Source organism: Siphateles boraxobius, unplaced genomic scaffold (genome assembly GCF_051911475.1).
Source record: "Siphateles boraxobius isolate OS27281-9 unplaced genomic scaffold, OSU_SipBor_1 167, whole genome shotgun sequence".
In the NCBI taxonomy this organism is placed as follows: domain Eukaryota; kingdom Metazoa; phylum Chordata; class Actinopteri; order Cypriniformes; family Leuciscidae; genus Siphateles; species Siphateles boraxobius.
In genome coordinates, this window is record NW_027508774.1 from 7,501 (window position 1) to 27,664 (window position 20,164).

At 43.0% G+C, this 20,164-nt stretch overlaps 1 protein-coding gene across 2 annotated transcripts in view; it reads right to left on the reverse strand.

Annotated features, from left to right (window-relative positions):
• LOC143740101 (voltage-dependent T-type calcium channel subunit alpha-1I-like) overlaps positions 1–20,164 on the reverse strand; it is a 62,278-nt gene that overhangs the window by 4,657 nt on the left and 37,457 nt on the right. The window contains exons 5-9 of one of the 2 annotated variants that reach the window (XM_077232179.1): positions 8,599–8,941; positions 8,361–8,453; positions 5,391–5,685; positions 1,424–1,635; positions 1–15 (exon numbers count right to left, since the gene is read on the reverse strand). The exon at positions 1–15 is cut by the window's left edge and continues 137 nt beyond it. In XM_077232179.1, coding sequence (XP_077088294.1) covers positions 1–15; positions 1,424–1,635; positions 5,391–5,685; positions 8,361–8,453; positions 8,599–8,941 — 958 coding nt within the window. Of the gene's footprint in view, positions 16–1,423; positions 1,669–5,390; positions 5,686–8,360; positions 8,454–8,598; positions 8,942–20,164 lie in introns of both variants that reach the window. The other variant, XM_077232177.1, reaches the window with a different exon arrangement.

Sequence of the window (20,164 nt, forward strand, 5' to 3'; positions counted from 1 at the left end):
AGTAAGCTCATCTGGCTGGACACACACACACACACACACACACACACAGAGAGAGAGAGAACGAGAGCATGAAAGACACCATTAACTGAAGTAATGAACAGAACCAATGAAGAGACAGAGACAGATTCTCATCAACTGAAAGAACAGAAGCAAATCATCAGCTGATTTCATCAGGTGTGTGTGAGGTTTAGTGCTATCTCGGGGTCGAGCTTTAGCTGACATCATATCAGTGAGGGATAATGTACATCCAGCCGGTTGTTATCTCAGAATAAACCCGACTGGGTGATCAGGATCGGGTCTTCATCAGCCTGAAGGGGTTTATTCTGAGAACACACACACACACACACACACACACACACACCTGAAGGGGGTATACTCTGAGATAACATTTACATTTATGCATTTGGCATTCAAGGTACACATTTTACATTTTGTCAGTTCTTGCTTTCCCTGGGAATCTAACACATGACCTTGGCGTTGCTAGCGCCAACCCTCTACTGTTCGAGCTACAGGAAATCCACACACACACACCTGAAGGGGTATATTCTGAGATCACACACAAACACACGCACACACACCTGAAGGGGTTTATTCTGAGATCACACACACCTGAAGGGGTATATTCTGAGATCACACACACACACACACGCACACACCTGAAGGGGTTTATTCTGAGATCACACACACACACACACCTGAAGGGGGTTTATTCTGAAATAACAACCGGCTGGATGTACATTATACCGTTTATTACACGAATATTTGCCACACAAGTAAATAATTGGACACAAAATATTGATCTGAGTTTAAATATTTTATTAGGTCTTTAAACGCAAAGCTTCGGAGAGAGCAGTTTCAGCGGCGAGATCAAACTAGACGGACAATTAAGAGATACGGTATACAGTCATAACACTTATTACACAGCATTTCAACACATAAATAATTATGGAGATAAGAGATATTGATTTCAGATTAAACTGTTTTAAAATCATAACTGTTTGTATCTTATAACCCAACACTGAACAAAACAATAGTCATAAATGGCAGCATCTGCGTTTGTTAGAAACAAGAGAGAGCGAGTCCACGATACTGGATGCCATAATTAAATAACTGCACACAAAATATTGATGCGACTGAGTTTTAATATTTTATTAGCTCGACAAACGCAAAACTTCCACGAAGAAAAGCCGTTGCTAGCGAGTGTATAGCGCTGCTGACTTCAGTGACCCGGATGAGCCGGTGTTTCTGTGTTCTGCTGTTATCTGGGAATAACATACGGCGCGATTGACCAATCAGAATCAAGTATTCCATAGAGCCGTGTAATAAGTCTATATAAAAACCTGTGTGTGTGTGTGTGTGTGTGTGTGTGTGTGTGTGTGTGTGTGTGTGTGTGTGTGTCTGTGTGTCTGTGTGTTTGTGAGACCTGCTCATGGTGCTCAATGCCCATGCTGATGGTGTTGATGAGGATGGCCACCATGATTCCTCTGTTGAAGTATTTACTCTCCACGATGCCCCACAGTTTGACCCTAGTCTCCGCCCACAGCTCTTGGCCCCGCCCCCGACACGCCCCCTTCTCCTCGGCTGCCTCCTCCTCTGTCTCCTGATTGGCTGCTGATGGAGGAGGTGTGGCTCCATCTGCGGTGCAGTGAGAGAAGTGCTCAGAGTGCCCTTACGGAACAAAAACATATGGGAATATACTGCAAAACATGATACAATATATCTCATAATAAATTTCCATATATGGGAAACTAGTGATTATATTTTTCAATATACTGCAATATATGCATTGACCATGTATGGCTATATATTAAAACATTTAAAATATCAATAAATGAAGACAAAAATAGCATTAAGATTTCCATTACGCGAGAGTAGATGTTAAAACTTCATGCTTATTTGTACTCGGCTTTCGCCAAGATAAGCACCAACTAAGACGTAGCTTTACAGTAACCTATGCTTCTCCATCCATTTACGCTTCTTTCCATCTGGTGACGTGAATCTCCTTCTGTCTGGTGTTAATAGTGTATTTGCTCGTCAGCACACACAACGGCTGCAACCACAGTGCGGTCCCCCCATAACAACCCTCTGGATTGAGCGGAGTAGGGAACATCTCTAGGGTCTTCAAGTGGGCACCTTCCGTCCTCAGTGTTTCGTCGACTAGCCCACGACACCTCAAGAGGGCTCGACAGTGACTCTGGCGTCCCAGAGTCACCCCCCTCCGTCCCCCACTCAACTCAGCCCAGCTTACTGACCTCTACTTCCCTCTTGCTGCTGAGACCTAACCACAATCTCACAATCTCTCCGCAACCCAACCATACGCGCCAACCTGTTTGACTAAGGCTGTCGAGCCCCACTGGTGCGTTAATATGCAGTTTCAGTGGCAACGGTTCCGTATGGCATACCACCTACCGCAAAACACAATATCTGCCCAACCACCCGTCATTCACGCAATATACACAGGAACGTAATGACTGTAAATACTATACAACCTCTACAAATAAACCACCAGTGCTGCTGAGACCTAACCACAATCTCACAATCTCTCCGCAACCCAACCATACGCGCCAACCCGTTTGACTAAGGCTGTCGAGCCCCACTGGTGCGTTAATATGCAGTTTCAGTGGCAACGGTTCCGTATGGCATACCACCTACCACAAAACACAATATCTGCCCAACATCCCGTCATTCACGCAATATACACAGGAACGTAATGACTGTAAATACTATACAACCTATACAAATAAACCAACACCCTTCAAGTTTTCAAGAATTCTACGAAATGGCGGCCTGCATGGCGGCCTGTACTCAGCCAGCTAGAATCTTTCCGTCTCAACCACAGCCAGTTGCTGCTCCTTTCTGCTGCTTCAGATAAGTTCTTTACTGTGCGACGCAACTCTTGACCACTGAATCCGACGTCTCTGAGGAACCGGGTTGTAGAGTGTGCCACAAAACCTCGACAACCCACTTCCACTGGATAAACCTGGACTCTCCATCCTCGCTGTTCTGCTTCAGTGGCCAGATGAGCATACCGCAGTTTCTTCCTCTCATATGCCTCATCTACCGCATCCTCCCATGGCACTGTTAACTCTATCAGTTGAACAATGCGTGCTGATCCAGACCACAAAACAATATCTAGTCGTAGGTTAGTGGTGGCAATATCAGGTGGAAAAATAAGCCGTTGATCAAGATCAGCCAGCATCTTCCAGTCCCTAGCAGCTTCCAGTTGTCCTGGGCGAGAATGGGTGTTAGCACCTTTTCTTGGTGGTTGCTCGCCTGGGCGGAGGAATGTTGTCTTCTGCGTGTAATGTTTTGCTAGAACAGGCGGCAACTTATTGGTCATACTACGCTTGCCTTCCAATGCTAAAGCCAAACATCGCAATACTTGGTCATGGCGCCAAGTAAACCAACCTTGGCTAAGAGCCACCTTACATCCTGTCAAAATGTGCCTTAATGTGGCAGGTGATGAACACAAAGGACAAGAGGAATCCTCTCCTACCCAGAGGTTTAGGTTCTGCGGTGATGGGAGAACATCATATGTTGACCTAATAAGGAAACTGATCCTACTCTCTTCCATTGACCAAAGGTCTTGCCAGCCCATTTTTCGTTGTTCCACACTCTCCCATCTCATCCACTCTCCCTGCTTGGCCTGGGAAATGGCCTTTATGCATCTCATCCTCTCCTCCTGCTTTCGCACCTCGTTGACTACCAGCTTCCTCCTTTGAGCTGGGCCTGCCTTGTGCCATTTAGGAGGAGCTAAACTGACTCCAAAACCCCCTCTTCCATGCTGTACCTGTCCCACGATATCCCCAATTTGAAGGTCAGCCTTTGCCTCTACTACAGATTTCTTTGCTGACAACTTTCTACCAGTTTTTACCACAGGGGCTGCCTCCCTTACACATTTGTCGCGTGACTCTGCTAAAGTCATTTCCAGTCTGACCTTGGCACACTTAAACTCCTCGGTTAAAGCAGAGACTGGCAGCTGCAATACTCCTTTACTATAAAGTCCCACTCTGCTGAGGCAGCGTGGAACTCCCAACCATTTCCTGATGTATGAACTTATTAACGCTTCCAGCTTATCCACTGTTGTCAAAGAAACCTCGTACACAGTCAGTGGCCACAGCAACCTTGGCAGTAGACCAAACTGAAAGCACCAGAGTTTTAGTTTGCCTGGTAGAGCACAGCTGTTTATGCTCTTCAACCCTTCCACTGCTTGTCGTCTAACTTCTCCCACTCGAACTGTGTCCTTTAGATCCCCATCGTACCATCTCCCTAGACTCTTCACTGGCTTCTGAGAAACTGTTGGTATTGCCTCACCAACATGTAATATTCAGGACGTTTTATCCTTTATTGTGTACATATATTGCACATACTACATGTTCCCATATAAATGTGAATGTATGCTTCCCAGCATGCTTTGATTCTGACTGTTAAAGGAGAGCAAATGTTAAGATTAAGTGTAATTCAATGTGTTTTGCTCAATATTATTAAAGAGGGGATATCTGTTAGTGTTTAATGTTCTATTATTTTGGAATTTAAAATGTTTTCTGGTGTGTGTGATTTTTTGGGGTCGTTGTGTTGAAGAGTTGAGCTTGGTTGACGATTGGCCGAATACCATTAAGGTTATAATTACTATATAAGAGTAATGTCTGTGCCCTCCTCAGCACAGTGATAATCTCTTGGCTAAATACTTGAATACATGTAGGTGTACTTGTGCTTTTGTTAACTAGCTTGAAAATATGCAACATTTAAAATGTACATAATTATAAAATATAAGAAATATATATATATATAAAATTAGAATATCATGCAAAACTTCATGTATTTCAGTAATTCAGATTAAAAGGTGAAACTAATATATTTAGTATATATAACTATATACATATGCATGATTACATATGCATGATTATACTTTTCAGAGGGCAGACATTTCTGTATTTAAAATTTTTTTTTTTAATTGATTTCATGTAATATGTTAATTTTCTGAGATTTTGAATTTGGGGTTTTTATAAGCTGTAAGCCATAATCATCAAAATTATAACATTTGCATGATATTCTAATTTTTCGAGTTTCACCTGTATTACACATGCAATACCATATCTGATCACATATACATCTATATGTTATGATGTGTATTACTGAATAAAAAAAAAATTACATACATTATGATATATTAGTCAATATATTGTCACATATGTTTTAATATATAAAAAGCGGCAACTCCTTATGTATTATTCAATATATTGTAATATATTAACAATATATTTTTCAGTATATTTTCAAACATTCTGTTATATCATTTAATTTATTGATCATTCATATGTTGGGAAATATATTTTCTTTTCGTAAGATTACACACTCCATCACAAGTTCAATCCCTCTCCTCTTCTCACCATGTTGCTGGAGGCTGTTTTTCCCTCCGTTGGCGTGTGTTTTCTGGAGTGTGTGTTCTCGGCAGAGCGCTCTGAGGAACGCGGCGAGGCGGCGGCGAGTCTTGCGGAGCATGTGGCAGACGAGCTGGAAGATCTCCTCGTAGCAGTCGCCGGGTTCGGCCCGCGAGGCCAGTGTGCTGGAGGACAGACAGGCGTCTCGCTGCTCCTGCATCAGCTGGTGCTCGCGCTGCTTCGTCTCCGAAAACTGAGTCGCTATGACAACCAGACACAGGTTTATCATGAAGAAAGAGCCCACCTGTGAAGTTAGGCAGAGATTCAGAGAGAGAAAGACAGTGAAAACACACAACTGTCTCACTGCAGACACACTCACTGCAAACACACACCTGTCTCACTGCAGCCACACTCACTGCAAACACACAACTGTCTCACTGCAGACACACTCACTGCAAACACACACCTGTCTCACTGTAGACACACTCACTGCAAATGCACAACTGTCTCACTGTAGACACACTTACTGCAAACACACACCTGTCTCACTGTAGACACACTCACTGCAAACACACACCTGTCTCACTGTAGACACACTCACTGCAAATGCACAACTGTCTCACTGTAGACACACTTACTGCAAACACACACCTGTCTCACTGCAGACACACTCACTGCAAACGCACACCTGTCTCACTGCAGACACACACACTGCAAACGCACACCTGTCTCACTGAAGACACAATTACAGCAAACGCACACCTGTCTCACTGTACACACACTGCAAACACACAACTATCTCACTGCAGACACACTCACTGCAAACACACAACTGTCTCACTGTAGACACACTTACTGCAAACACAAAACTGTTTCACTGTAGACACACTTACAGCAAACGCACACCTGTCTCACTGTAGACACACTCACTGCAAATGCACAACTGTCTCACTGTAGACACACTTACTGCAAACACACACCTGTCTCACTGTAGACACTCACTGCAAACACACAACTGTCTCACTATAGACACACTTACTGCAAATGCACACCTGTCTCACTGTAGACACACTTACTGCAAATGCACACCCATCTCACTGCAGACAAAATTACTGCAAACGCACACGTGTCTGACTGTAGACACTCACTGCAAATGCACACCTGTCTCACTGTAGACACACTTAGTGCAAACGCACACCTGTCTCACTGTAGACACACTAACTGCAAATGCACACCTGTCTCACTGCAGACAAAATTACTGCAAACGCACACCTGTCTGACTGTAGACACTCACTGCAAATGCGCACCTGTCCCACTGTAGACACACTTACTGCAAACGCACACCTGTCTCACTGCAGTCAAAATTACTGCAAACGCACACCTGTCTGACTGTAGACACTCACTGCAAACACACAACTGTCTCACTGTAGACACACTCACTGCAAACACATACTTGTCTCACTGTAGACACACTCACTGCAAACACACACTTGTCTCACTGCAGACACACTCACTGCAAACATACACCTCTCTCACTGTAGACACTCACTGCAAACACACACCTGTCTCACTGCAGACACACTAACTGCAAACACACACTTGTCTCACTGCAGACACACTCACTGCAAACGCACAACTGTCTCACTGCAGACACACTCACTGCAAACACACACCTGTCTCACTGTAGACACACTCACTGCAAACACACACCTGTCTCACTGCAGACACACTCACTGCAAACGCACACCTGTCTCACTGCAGACACACTCACTGCAAACACACACCTGTCTCACTGCAGACACACTCACTGCAAACGCACACCTGTCTCACTGTAGACACTCACTGCAAACGCACACCTGTCTCACTGCAGACACACTCACTGCAAACGCACACCTGTCTCACTGTATACACTCACTGCAAACACACACCTGTCTCACTGCAGACACACTCACTGCAAACACATACTTGTCTCACTGTAGACACACTCACTGCAAACACACACTTGTCTCACTGCAGACACACTCACTGCAAACATACACCTCTCTCACTGTAGACACTCACTGCAAACACACACCTGTCTCACTGCAGACACACTAACTGCAAACACACACTTGTCTCACTGCAGACACACTTTGCAAACGCACACCTGTCTCACTGCAGACACACTCACTGCAAACGCACACCTGTCTCACTGTAGACACTCACTGCAAACGCACACCTGTCTCACTGCAGACACACTCACTGCAAACGCACAACTGTCTCACTGTAGACACTCACTGCAAACACACACCTGTCTCACTGCAGACACACTCACTGCAAACACATACTTGTCTCACTGTAGACACACTCACTGCAAACATACACCTCTCTCACTGTAGACACTCACTGCAAACACACACCTGTCTCACTGCAGACACACTTACTGCAAACACACACATGTCTCACTGCAGACACACTCACTGCAAACGCACACCTGTCTCACTGCAGACACACTCACTGCAAACGCACACCTGTCTCACTGCAAACTCACTTCTTATTGCAAACACACACTTGACAAAACAGGTAGAAACCTCTTCCAGGTTATTATGGGATGCCCATGTTACACTGAGGAAATACTACAAACTAAATTGCACAGGAATATATGCATCTCTTGATAATAAAATCATTCACAAACAGGTGAACTGGCTCAATTAGTTGGTTAAGAATATCAGACAGGCAATATCAGCAAAATGAATCATCAGCATGTCAAATAAAACAATGTATATTGCTCTTTTAGAACAGACTCATAAATCTGTGTGAGATTGAGTGTGTGTGTGTGTGTGTGTGTGTGTGTGTGTGTGTGTGTGTGTGTGTGTGTGTGTGTGTGTGTGTGTGTGTGTGTGTGTTTGTGTGTGTGCGTGCGTGCGTGCGTGCGTGCGTGCGTGCGTGCGTGCGTGCGTGCGTGTGTGTGTGTGTGTGTGTGAGTGTGTGTGTACTTACAATAATCAGCAGAATAAAATAGATGAAGTTGTAGAATGAGTGAGCGTCCATGACGTAATACATGATTTCCACCCAGCCCTCCAGAGTAATAACCTAAACACACCATCATTAGCAGGAAAACACTTCATACAGTTCTCTGGGAATAGATTTCTCTTCCAATAAGTTCAAATTTAGCACAAAGCACATCAATCACATCAAACGAGCTGGAAAGCTCCGCAGTTTCCCAGGAGAAAAATACCTGAAAAATAACGATCCAGGCGTATCCGATGTTGTCGAAGTTGATGGCTCCTTTGTGCGGGTTTCTGTGTCCAGTGTGGCAGCGTGTGTAGTATCGGTTCCAGTTGACGCAGACTCCGGGTACGATGGCGCTGGCGTTGATGAAGGATTCGGTCACGAGACCCAGAGCCTGATGATGCAGGAGGTCATCCACGTCCAGACAACACTGATGTCCTGAAACACGCCGAGCCGGAACGTCTCCACACGACATGATGCCGTTATCCTGAGGCAGAGAGCAGATGAAGGGCCGCTCGTCTTCCTCGTCGAGAGAGTAATACGGAGCGGGTAGAGCCACACCTGTAGAGCTGAGAGAAATAACACACAGTCAAACACTGGGAAATGTGTCCAAAACCCTGAGATGAGTTCTTGAAAACCACACCTAGGTAAAAGTACAGATACCTTACAGCGAAAACGACTCCATTACAAGTTACAAGTCACCAATTCCAATACGACTTGAGTAAAAGTATCTGATTTGAACAGTACTTAAGTATTTTACTCATACTGAATGTATAGGCTCAAATATGCACCTTGACACCTAAGAGACAATTTATTTGTAAGATGATAATCTATAAGATGATAGTGTTTATTTTCTAAAATCAAAATAAAACATAAAACACCTAAAAATTGCAATAAATAAAGGTCAACACAACAGCTTCTTAAACATCTACAAACACTCATCTCAGTTGAGCTCAAGTGCACCAAAAGGCCATAAGTAAATATCCTTTAAAGAAGGTATCATCAACATAGATAAATAAAATAAAGTTTTTTGTTGTTGTATTTTTCATCAAATAAGTGCAGCCTTGGTGAAGCAGAAGAGACTTCTTTTTAAAAACATTAATCCCACCGATCTGAAACCTCTGACTGGTAGTGAACGCAGGGAACATTTCAGTGTCCTAAATCGAGTCGCCTGTGTGTCGCCTATATAGAGTATAGAGTATTTAGATCAGTCAGTTCTGATGGCCTGTGTTGGTTAGGAGTCCTCCTAGGGTTTGGAAGTGCTGTAAAGTATTGGAGTAAATGTAATTAGTTACTGTACTTTTTGGCTACTTTGTAGTTTTGCTGAGTATCAAAAATAATAGCAACTTTTACTGTCTACTTGACTACATTTTTAAATAAGTAAATGTACTTTTTACTCCAATACATTTTTGATGAGTAATACAATTACATTTTGCATGACACCTCACTTTTTCTGCTTCAGTTTGTTTGTGCTATAAAGAAGTGACATAGTCGTCTACGGGCAGTGAAGGAACTATATCTGTGTGTTTTGTCTTTACTCACCCTAACTGGTCATCAAGGCTGCTTTACACGCGAGTGCATTAACAGGCAGTTTCTGAATCATAGGTGTTTGATTTAGGAGCCCAAACCAGAACATCAAGTGCAAGACAAGTAGACTTTGACTATTTAATTGTACTTAACTGTAATATTGTTAAATATTATGACGATTTATTTTTTTCTATTTACTGTTTTCTATTCTAGGATCTTTTAAAATGTAATTTATTCCTGTGATCAAAGCTGAATTTTCAGCATCATTACTCCAGTCTTCAGTGTCACATGATCCTTCAGCTTTAGATTTCAAGATAAATGCAGTTCTTTTGAACTTTCTATTCATCAAATAATCCTGAAATAAAAAGTGTTTTCAACACTGATAATAATCATAAATGTTTCTTGATCATCATATTAGAGTGATTTCTGAAGGATCATGTGACACTGAAGACTGGAGTAATGAAAATCTTTTATCACAGTATTAAATTACACTTTACTATATATTCACATAGAAAACAGCTGTTTTACATTATAATAATATTTCGCAATACAACTGTGTTGTTTGTGTATTTTTGATCAAATAAATGCAGCCTCGGTGAGCATAGGAGACTTCTTTTAAAAACATTAAAATCTTCCCGATCCCAATCTTTTGCCTGGTAGTGAATCTGGTTTTGGAGCGTTGCCGCAGCTTTCATCGCAATCATGAAGTATTTCTGTGGAATATAAAGAGCGACATCCAGGAGAACAGAAACACACAGATGTTTCACAGAGCCGAGCGGGTCAGAGGTTTTATTAGCGCTCCTTCTCTATGATCACAAAGGTGCCATTGAGACGCTTTAATAAACTCGAGAGCACTGCAAACACACAGATCAAACACTCAGAGCAAATTAAATGATATTTCAGAAGATTACAGAGGACAAACATCATGAAAGAGAGGCTGAGCGTTCATTCATCCATCAGCGGTTGATCATCAGCATCTCCACACACATCTCATGTCAACCGAATAGAGTAAAATGTTAAAGTTGAATGCTGAAGACTGGAGTAATGATGCTGAAAATTCAGCTTTGATCACAGGAATAAATTACACTTTACTATATATTCACATAGAAAACAGTTGATTTACATTCTAATAATATTTCACAGTTTTTATTGTATTTTTGATAACATAAATGCAGGTTTGGTGAGCAGAAGAGACTCTTTCAGAAACATTGAAACATTTTTTGAAGGTGTGTCAACTTTTGAACGGGAGTGTATTGGTCAGGTTTCTCGCAGTGATCGGGTGAGGTAGGTGTGTGTGTGTGTGTGTGTGTGTGTGTGTGTGTGTGTGCGTGCGTGCGTGCGTGCGTGCGTGCGTGCGTGCGTGCGTGCGTGCGTGCGTGCGTGCGTGTGTGTGTGTGACGCTGGAATCGGAGGACAGTCAGTGGTTATTAAAGCTGCTGTTCTGGAGCGTTGGGGTTCAGTGGACTCTGATAAAGACCGATGGGACGGAGATGTGTTAAAAATAGAGCAGAAGTAAGACAGGAGATTAGAGATCTCCTGCAGGGAGGGCTGATGGGAACACAATCCCACTGGGAGATAGAGTACGCTTTTGTCCAAGACGTCTCAAAAAAGCAGTGAATAAACACTAATAATAATAGTTAAATGTATTGGTAGAAATATTGTGACATACATTCAAGTGAATATCGAAAAAGAGGAAAAATGTATAGGGCGGAGACTTGGTTTCGTTCCATCAGTTGTTGATTGGATGTTGTCAAAAATAGAGGCGGGTCTGAATGCACATTTGTGGTCAATCGTAACAAAGGGGCGGAGTTTAAACGCACTAAATGATTGGAGAAACTGTTTCACCCGAAGATCCAGTTTTGACATTAAACAAAAGGGGAAAAAGGGAGGGTCTAATTTGTTAATTATCTAATTTGTGCATTAGATAATGCACTAGCTTATACAAACTAACAATGAGCAAATTTATTACGAAATGTATATCTGCATTAACCAATACAACTTTTATTTGAAAAAATCTATTAATAAATGTTGATATTAACTTGAACAAACAAAGTACAATAATTATAAAGCATATATTCATATTAAGTCAAGTCAAGTCAAGTCATCCTCATTCATATAGCGCTTTTAAAAATGTAGATTGTTTCAAAGCAGCTTTACAGAGAGAAACATATAATTTAAGGTAACAGAGATTGGTTGGGTTTTATAGTGGTTCTTGAAAAATGTTTTTTCCAGCTAAAGTTAGTTTTGATTGATTCACTTCCGTCTAAATGATCATTTGTTATTAAATTAGGCGCCGCTAAGACGACACCGCTAAACAGACTTTAAACGTGAACCTGTGATAGACGCTGATGGCGTTCACATGCACATTAAGAATTGATTCTATAGTTATGTGCGTTTGAATATGTGCGCAGGTTTGTAATTCCTTACAAACCATGCCTAAACAAACTACTTGTCTTGTCTATAAATTTTGATGCAGAATTTTATTTTATCTTATCACTTTGGGTAGGTACGCGAACCGAAAAGTTCCACAACGCTTTATCTGTAGAGTGGTATAGGGATCCTCCATAGGGAGAGGCTAGTTGGCACTTCAGCACTGCATTGTCATCGGGTCCAGGCGAAAGTCCTTCGTCAGATCTGGAAACGGCCTGGATCCGGCAGGCTGCGGGAAAACCTCGGGATAAACAAAGACACTAAAATTAGCGTAGATGCCATTCTTCTTATGATGTAACGAGTACATCAGGATTTGAGGGAAGTGTTCCCAGTTCCGGCTGACCTAATCTAAGCAGCCTAATATTAAATTATAGAAGTCTATAGAGTGTTATGTTAATGTTAGGTCAAAGAGATGTGATTTTAGTCTAGCTTTCAACTGACAGACTGTGTCTGCTTTGCGGACAATGTAAGGAAGATTGTTCCAAATTTTTGGTGCTAAATAGGAAAAGGATCTACCGCCAGCAGTCGATTTATATATTCTAGGTATTATCAACTGGCCAGAACTTTGAGATCGCAATAGACGTGAAGGACTATAATGCGTTAAGAGCTCGCTCAAGTACTGGGGAGCTAAACCATTTAGTGCTTTGTAAGTAATCAGCAATATTTTAAAATTTATACGATGTTTAATAGGGAGCCAATGCAGAGTTGACAGAACCGGGCTAATATGGTCGTACTTCCTGGTTCTGGTAAGAACTCTAGCGGCTGCATTTTGAACTAGCTATAGTTTGTTTATTAAGCGTGCAGGGCAACCACCCAGTAGAGCATTACAATAATCTAGCCTTGATGTCATGAACGCATGAACTAGTTGTTCCGCATTCGTCAATGAGAGGATATGACGTAATTTAGATATATTTTTAAGATGGAAAAATGCGGTTTTACAGACACTAGACACGTGACTTTCAAATGAAAGATTGGTATCAAAGAGCACACCCAGGTTCCTAACTGACGACGAAGACTTAACAGAGCAGCCATCAAGTGTTAGACGGTATTCTAGGTTATTACGTGTGGAAGTTTTTTGTCCAATAATTAGAATCTCTGTTTTTTCAGAATTTAGTAGTAGGAAATTACTAGTCATCCAATTTTTGATATAAACTATGCATTCCGATAATTTTGTGAATTGGTGAGTTTCGTTAGGTTTGGAAGAAATATAGAGCTGAGTATCATCAGCATAACAGTGAAAGCTAATTCCATGTTTCCTAATGATATCTCCTAAAGGTAGCATGTACAGAGTGAACAGCAGCGGTCCTAGTACTGAGCCTTGTGGTACGCCATACTGAACTTGTGATCGATAAGACATCTCTTCATTTACTGCTACAAACTGATAGCGGTCAGATAAATATGATTTAAACCATGCTAATGCAATTCCACTAATGCCAACATAGTTTTCTAGTCTATTTAAGAGAATGTTGTGGTCAATGGTGTCAAATGCAGCACTAAGATCAAGTAACACTAATAGAGACATACAACCACGATCGGATGATAAGAGCAAATCATTTGTGACTCTAATGAGAGCTGTCTCAGTGCTATGGTGCGGTCTAAATCCTGACTGGAAATCCTCGCAGATACCATTTTTGTCAAGAAAGGAACACAGTTGTGAGGATACTGCCTTTTCTAGTATCTTTGACAGAAAAGGTAGATTTGAGATCGGCCTGTAATTGACTAATTCTGTAGGATCAAGTTGCGTTTTTTTAACAAGCGGTTTAATCATAGCCAGCTTAAAGGTTTTTGGTACGTATCCTAGAGACAAAAACGAATTAATGATGTTAAGAAGAGGATATATGACCTCTGGAAGCATCTCTTTCAGTAGTTTACTCGCTATAGGGTCTAACATACATGTTGTTGATTTAGATGAATTAACGAGTTTGCAAAATTCTTTCTCTCCTATGGCAACAAATTAATCAAATTTTACCTCAGGGAGACTATAATGCACTCCCTAATGCGATGCTGTAGTAGACGGTTGCATAGCTATAATTTTGTACCTAATATTATCAATCTTATAAGTGAAGAAGTTCATAAAGTCATTACTGCTGTGTTTCTTGGAAACTTCTGGGCTTGAAGCTTTCTTTTTCGTTAGTGTAGCCACTTTTTCAAATAAATACCTTGGATTATGTTTATTTTCTTTTAATAGGGTTGAAAAATAAGTCAGTAACATTAGTTTATGTTAAAGTCAGCATGAAATCAAAATGTAAAATTATTGATTTTATGGAAGTGCTTATTGTAAATGACTTATAGGTGCACATCGCCATTATAGTTTTAATAATGTTGAATGAGAATAAGTTCCTCTTGCTCTTCATCTATTCTCTTCTCTGATGACAAGGGCGGGACTATAACCTGTCACTCACATGAGATCAGCCAAAGGCAAACCACAACCATCCGATCAATTCCCCACAGACACAATCAAGCCCCGCCCACATCTGTTCTTGTTCCTGAAGTGTTTCTCTCGATATACGACACAATAGAGGAGAAAAGACCAGCACAACTTCCCTTTCATGACGACTTAAACTAATTTAGTTAACTGTTCTAATTGAATTCTTACTGTAAAGTGTCACCAAAAAAGGAAACATATAGACAAAAGAATCATTCACAATAATATCTATAAGATTTATTTTGACAAAAGACTTTAAAGTTCTGCAGAAAGAACAACTCAACGGATGAGAAACACAGCACATCTTCATCAACTCCTGTGTGTGAGAGTAATCTCACAGTGAGACTAAAGTGTTTTCCTGGTGAATCTGTGTGTGCTGCTCTCCTAACGCTGAAACACACACCCTCCATTATCACAGCCGCCACATGTGACATAACAAGGTCAAAGCCGTAATTCTCCCAGCAGCCCCTGCTGTGCGCCATCACTCATCACACAGGAACATTAGAGGAACGAGAGAATGAGAGAACGAGAGATAGAAAGAGAGAGAGAGAGCGAGAGAGAACGGGAGAGAGAGAGAGAGAGAGAGAGAGAGAACAAGAGAGAGAGAGAGAACGAGAGAGAAAGAACGAGAGAGAGAGCGCTCATATTTATTTTTTATTGTGAATGATTTGTTTGTTCACCTCAGGTTTTAGTCAAAATGTCAAAACGTCTCAGGTTACGTATGTAACCCTGGTTCCCTGAGAGGGAACGAGACACTGCATCGAGACGTCTGGGAACGCCCTGTGTGATTGCGTCGTGAAGCAAGTGTATAATCAGTCCAATGGAGAGACGAGACGTCATATGCGGGTGACGTCATCGACCAGGAAACTATAAAGCACACCTGAAAACAGACAGCGACAACTTCTGATAAGTCTGAAGCAAGTCGATCACAGGCATGCAGGAAGTATGGCACGGCGACGCAGCGTCTCGTTCCCTCTCAGAGAACCAGGGTTACATACGTAACCTGAGAAGTTCCCTTTTAAGGAAACTCGAGCTGCGTCGAGACGCGGTGGGAACCCCATACCCACTACGCCATAATGACAAATGGCCGTTCTGTGTGAAGTCAAAGCACACACTAAGAAGCAAGCACCCTAGACCCTGGAGTGGAGCCAAGATCCAAGTCATAAAATCTAACAAATGTAAGCAGCGAGGACCAGCCTGCCTCTTCACAAATGCCATGAAGGGAAACTCCCGAGATTAATGCCATAGAGGCAGCCATACCCCTCGTACAATAAACTTGGACAGCCATATGTGAAGGCTGTCTGGCCGCTCCATAAGCAAGTGAGATAGCCTCAACTACCCACTTGCTCATCATCTGTTTAGATGCAATGCAACCTATCTTAGGTGACCCGAAGCAGACAAATAATTGTTCTGATATACGCCACTGAGCAGCTCCGTGGACATAGGCATCCAAAGCCCGGAAAGGCCATAACAGATTAAGTTTTTCCTGATCTGGGTTATTAAAGGTGGAGGACAGAAGGCCTGCAGCACAAATGACCCACACATTTAGCAGGGACCTAGAAATACAACCCCAACCTGGGGTGAAGAAATACTATCACCATACAAGGTGCAAATCCAAGTACGTGCAGGCCTCAGCCTCATGTACCACGGAGAAGACGAAATTAAGGATATCTCCTCAGAGATAACCCAGCAAAGAAACAGTCATTACAGAAATCAAGTACTGTACCAACAGGGCAGAAACAAAATTCAGAAGGCGTTCTCTGCACCAGGCAGAGAACAGTTTTCATATCAATGCATATGTGACCGGTCACGGAAACTAGGGACACAAGTCGGTTCTGGGGCATTTTGAGTTATTCATAGATTCTGAAAGTGTAATCTCCAAGCTTTCCAACGATGTGTAACATGTGGAAATCTGATAATATTTGGAGAAGTTGTGGCCAATTTAAAGTAGGCACTTAAAAAAGCTCAAAGATGAGAAAACGACCTCTAAAGATTGTGCAGTTCTCACCTGTCTCTGCTGCTGGGGGTGACAATAGGGCTCATTTACATCTCATTTAGATAAGCCATACCCCCTGTAAAGCTCCCCCCTGTGCTTTACAGCTTTTTTTGCACTTCGAATGAGTGCACTTCTGCCGCACTAGGTGAAAAACAATTGTGCTGCCCCTCTATTTTCAACGTACAAGCAACAACACACAAAGACCAATATGCCATATAGCCTACATGTAACGCAAAACCAGCAACAACACACAAAGGCCAATATGCCATATACATATAACGCAAAACCAGCAACAACACACAAAGACCAATATGCCATATATATATAACGCAAAACCAGCAACAACACACAAAGACCAATAAGCCATAGGCCTACATATAACGCAAATAGTGCGCAACGATCGTGTGCCCAAAATGTCAACAATATTAAAGTTTATGCAGGAGGCAAATGCCTTCTGGCATTTTTCTTTAAGCAGTCATGACAGGAATTTTCCAAATAATCACATTTCACCTCCTCAAATTACTGTTGCAAATCTCTTTACACCACTTTCTTATGTGCGTATACACACACAAATGAAATGTCCGCAAGCACATTATATCATCAGCAGGTTCAGCATCTTAAATAACGACTAAAGAGCAAATGAAGCTTAACTTACATTTCAGAAACACGCACGGCTGGCCTTCATCGCAGCAAAGGTCTTAACTGCATCCTCTATTTCGTTTCTCTGTGCCAGTTCATGTTCTATGGAGATTATTGCCAGTCCATTAACTTTGTTCCCTGTTCACAAAACGTTCCCCATTCAAAGCAATCGGGACGTCACATATGAAACAGCCAGCCACCGCTGTCAGCGAGCCGAGCCGCCGTATTCAAGCACTGAGGGCGCGCGCGCAGCGCCCATACCTCCGGTTCAGTTTCCCGAGCCCACGAAGTGCGGCGAAAACATTTTCAGTGTAACTGCCAGACGGTTCAGCTCGCCTGCGACAATCTTTTCGGCATCCATCTTCATTGAATTTTGATATCAGATAGAGCCGGCCAGAGCACAGCATAATAAGTAGCCATGCGGTTCACTTGGAGGGCGGGGGCAAAAGCGCCGGGTTTTTCAGTATGGAAATACACACAGACAATGACAAGCCACGCCCCTACTGCATGCTAGAATCTCCAAAAACAAGCCGATTTCAACCTCAAAATGTAAGCTTTTAAATATACCAATACTGCTATCTCAAACATGGAGAGGCTTCTTCGTGATTTCAATTAACAGATTCTGCAAAAAATTGAAATTCACCAATTTTGAAAAAAAACTATTTTTTCTCATTTTGCTCGAAAGTTGTGCTGCCGACTTGTGTCCCTGGTTTCTGTGACGGGTCACATATTTAGTCTTCTCGTGGAGGGAGCTCTAGACTGGAGTATGGTCTCCACGACCTCGGTCGAGAGACCTGAATCTTTGAGCTGGGCCCCCTCAGAGGCCGAGCCCACAGTATCCATAACTCCAGGGCCCCCAGGAGCAAAGATACCGGGAAATGCGTACAGGTGTAGCGTCAACCACACCTAATACAACACATCCAGTCCAAGCGGAGCTGGATGCGTGAGGGAGAACCACAAGGGGCAATGCATTGTACAAACAATGCGAGAGGTCGACTTGAGTTTGACCGAAGCTCTCCCTAAGAAGCTCCACCACCTCGGGGTAAAGTCTCCATTCCCTGGCCCTCAGCCCCTGCCTCAACAGGATATCTGCTCTGATATACGAGACCATCAGTGTGTTGTCTGGACCCTTCACCAAGCGACCACTCATGATCACCCCCGACTTGTGAGGGAAGCATCCGTCGATAGCATTATGCGTCGACAAGAAGCCCCCAACACTGGGTCTGGGCGAGGAACCAAGGTTCTTCCACATGACTGAGGCACGTAGGCATAGCCGTGTGACCTTGATCATGCGAAAACGGATTTCCCCTCGGAGAAAACCCCTTGGTCCTGAGCCACCACTGCAGGGGTCTCATGTGCAGAAGGCCAAAAGTAATAACGCTGGACGCAGCTGCCATGAGACCCACCAGTCTGAAACTGTTTCAGAGTGAGTGACTGGCCTAGATAAACCCCATTTACGGCTGTGAGAATCGCAGAAATACGTGCTGGAACAATCGTACCCGAATCGTTGTCGAATCCCATATTACAGCTAGAAAAGTGGTCCTCTGAGCTGGGAGGAGCACACTCTTCTCAGCTTTGAGGGGCAACCCCAACATCTTTAAATGTAAAGAATATGAATGACATCTCGATGCCGAACTGCCATATGTTCAGATTGAGCTAGGATCAACCAATCGTCTATATAATATAATACGCGAATGCCCTCGAGTCTCAGAAGAGCCAGAGCTGCATCCACGCTTATTGTAAAGGTGCGAGGTGATAACCTAGGCCGAATGGAAGAACCAGATACTGGTATGCTTTGCCCCCAAAAGCAAACCTCAGGAACCTCCTGTGATGAGGATGGATAGATAAGTAAGCATCCTTTAAGTCTATTGTGAGAAACCAGTCCTCAGACTGAATCTATGACACAGTCATATTTAGCCTAAGCATACTTTGAACTTGAGATTCTGAAACCTGCTGTTTAATTGACGCAGGTCTAGAGTAGGACGCAACCCCTCATCCTATTTCAGAAACAATGAAGTAATGGCTGTAAAACCCTGACTGTCTGCTGGGAGGAGAAACCCCTTCTACAGCTCCTTTTGCAGAAGTGTCAGTACTTCCTGCTCCATAACCAAAGCCTGCTCAGGGTCCACCACAGTGGGGAGGACCCCTAGAAATCTGGGCGGAGGAGAACCGAACTGAATTCTGAAACCCTTTTCTATAGTGAAACCCTTTTGTATAGTGTGCAGGACCCACTGAGAAATATGTGTCAGTAGTTTCCACGCTGCCAGAAATTCTACTAGGGGAACCAGTCTCTTAAGGCTGGCCTCTGGATTTGGTTGAACAGTCACTACGATGCCTTAAAGCGGCGAACCGGCAGGGAACAACCAAACTGACCGTTCTACGACCCTCCTCGGAGGATCGTATGGGGAACGCTGACACCTCGGTGCCCTGAACGGCGAACAGGTAGGAAAACCGAACTGCCAGCGCTGCGACCCTCCTCAGAGAGTCGCACACCAGAGGGCGCAGAGTAGAAACGATTTCACAAAACCGTCTCTCCCCTGGAGGAGCCCTCAGAAGCCTGATAGCCTCGTTTTTTTTTTTTTTTTTTGCGACAGGACTTCTTGTCTAAGCTTTATTAGAGATGACGACAGTCCTCACATCTTGCCTACCTCTAACTAGTTTAGTTCCTACGACCCTCCTCAGAGGATCGTTGTAAAAAGCAGGCACCTCTGCACCCTGAAGTGGCAAACCGGCAGGGAAACTGAACTGACTGCTCTACGAACCTCCTCGGAGGAT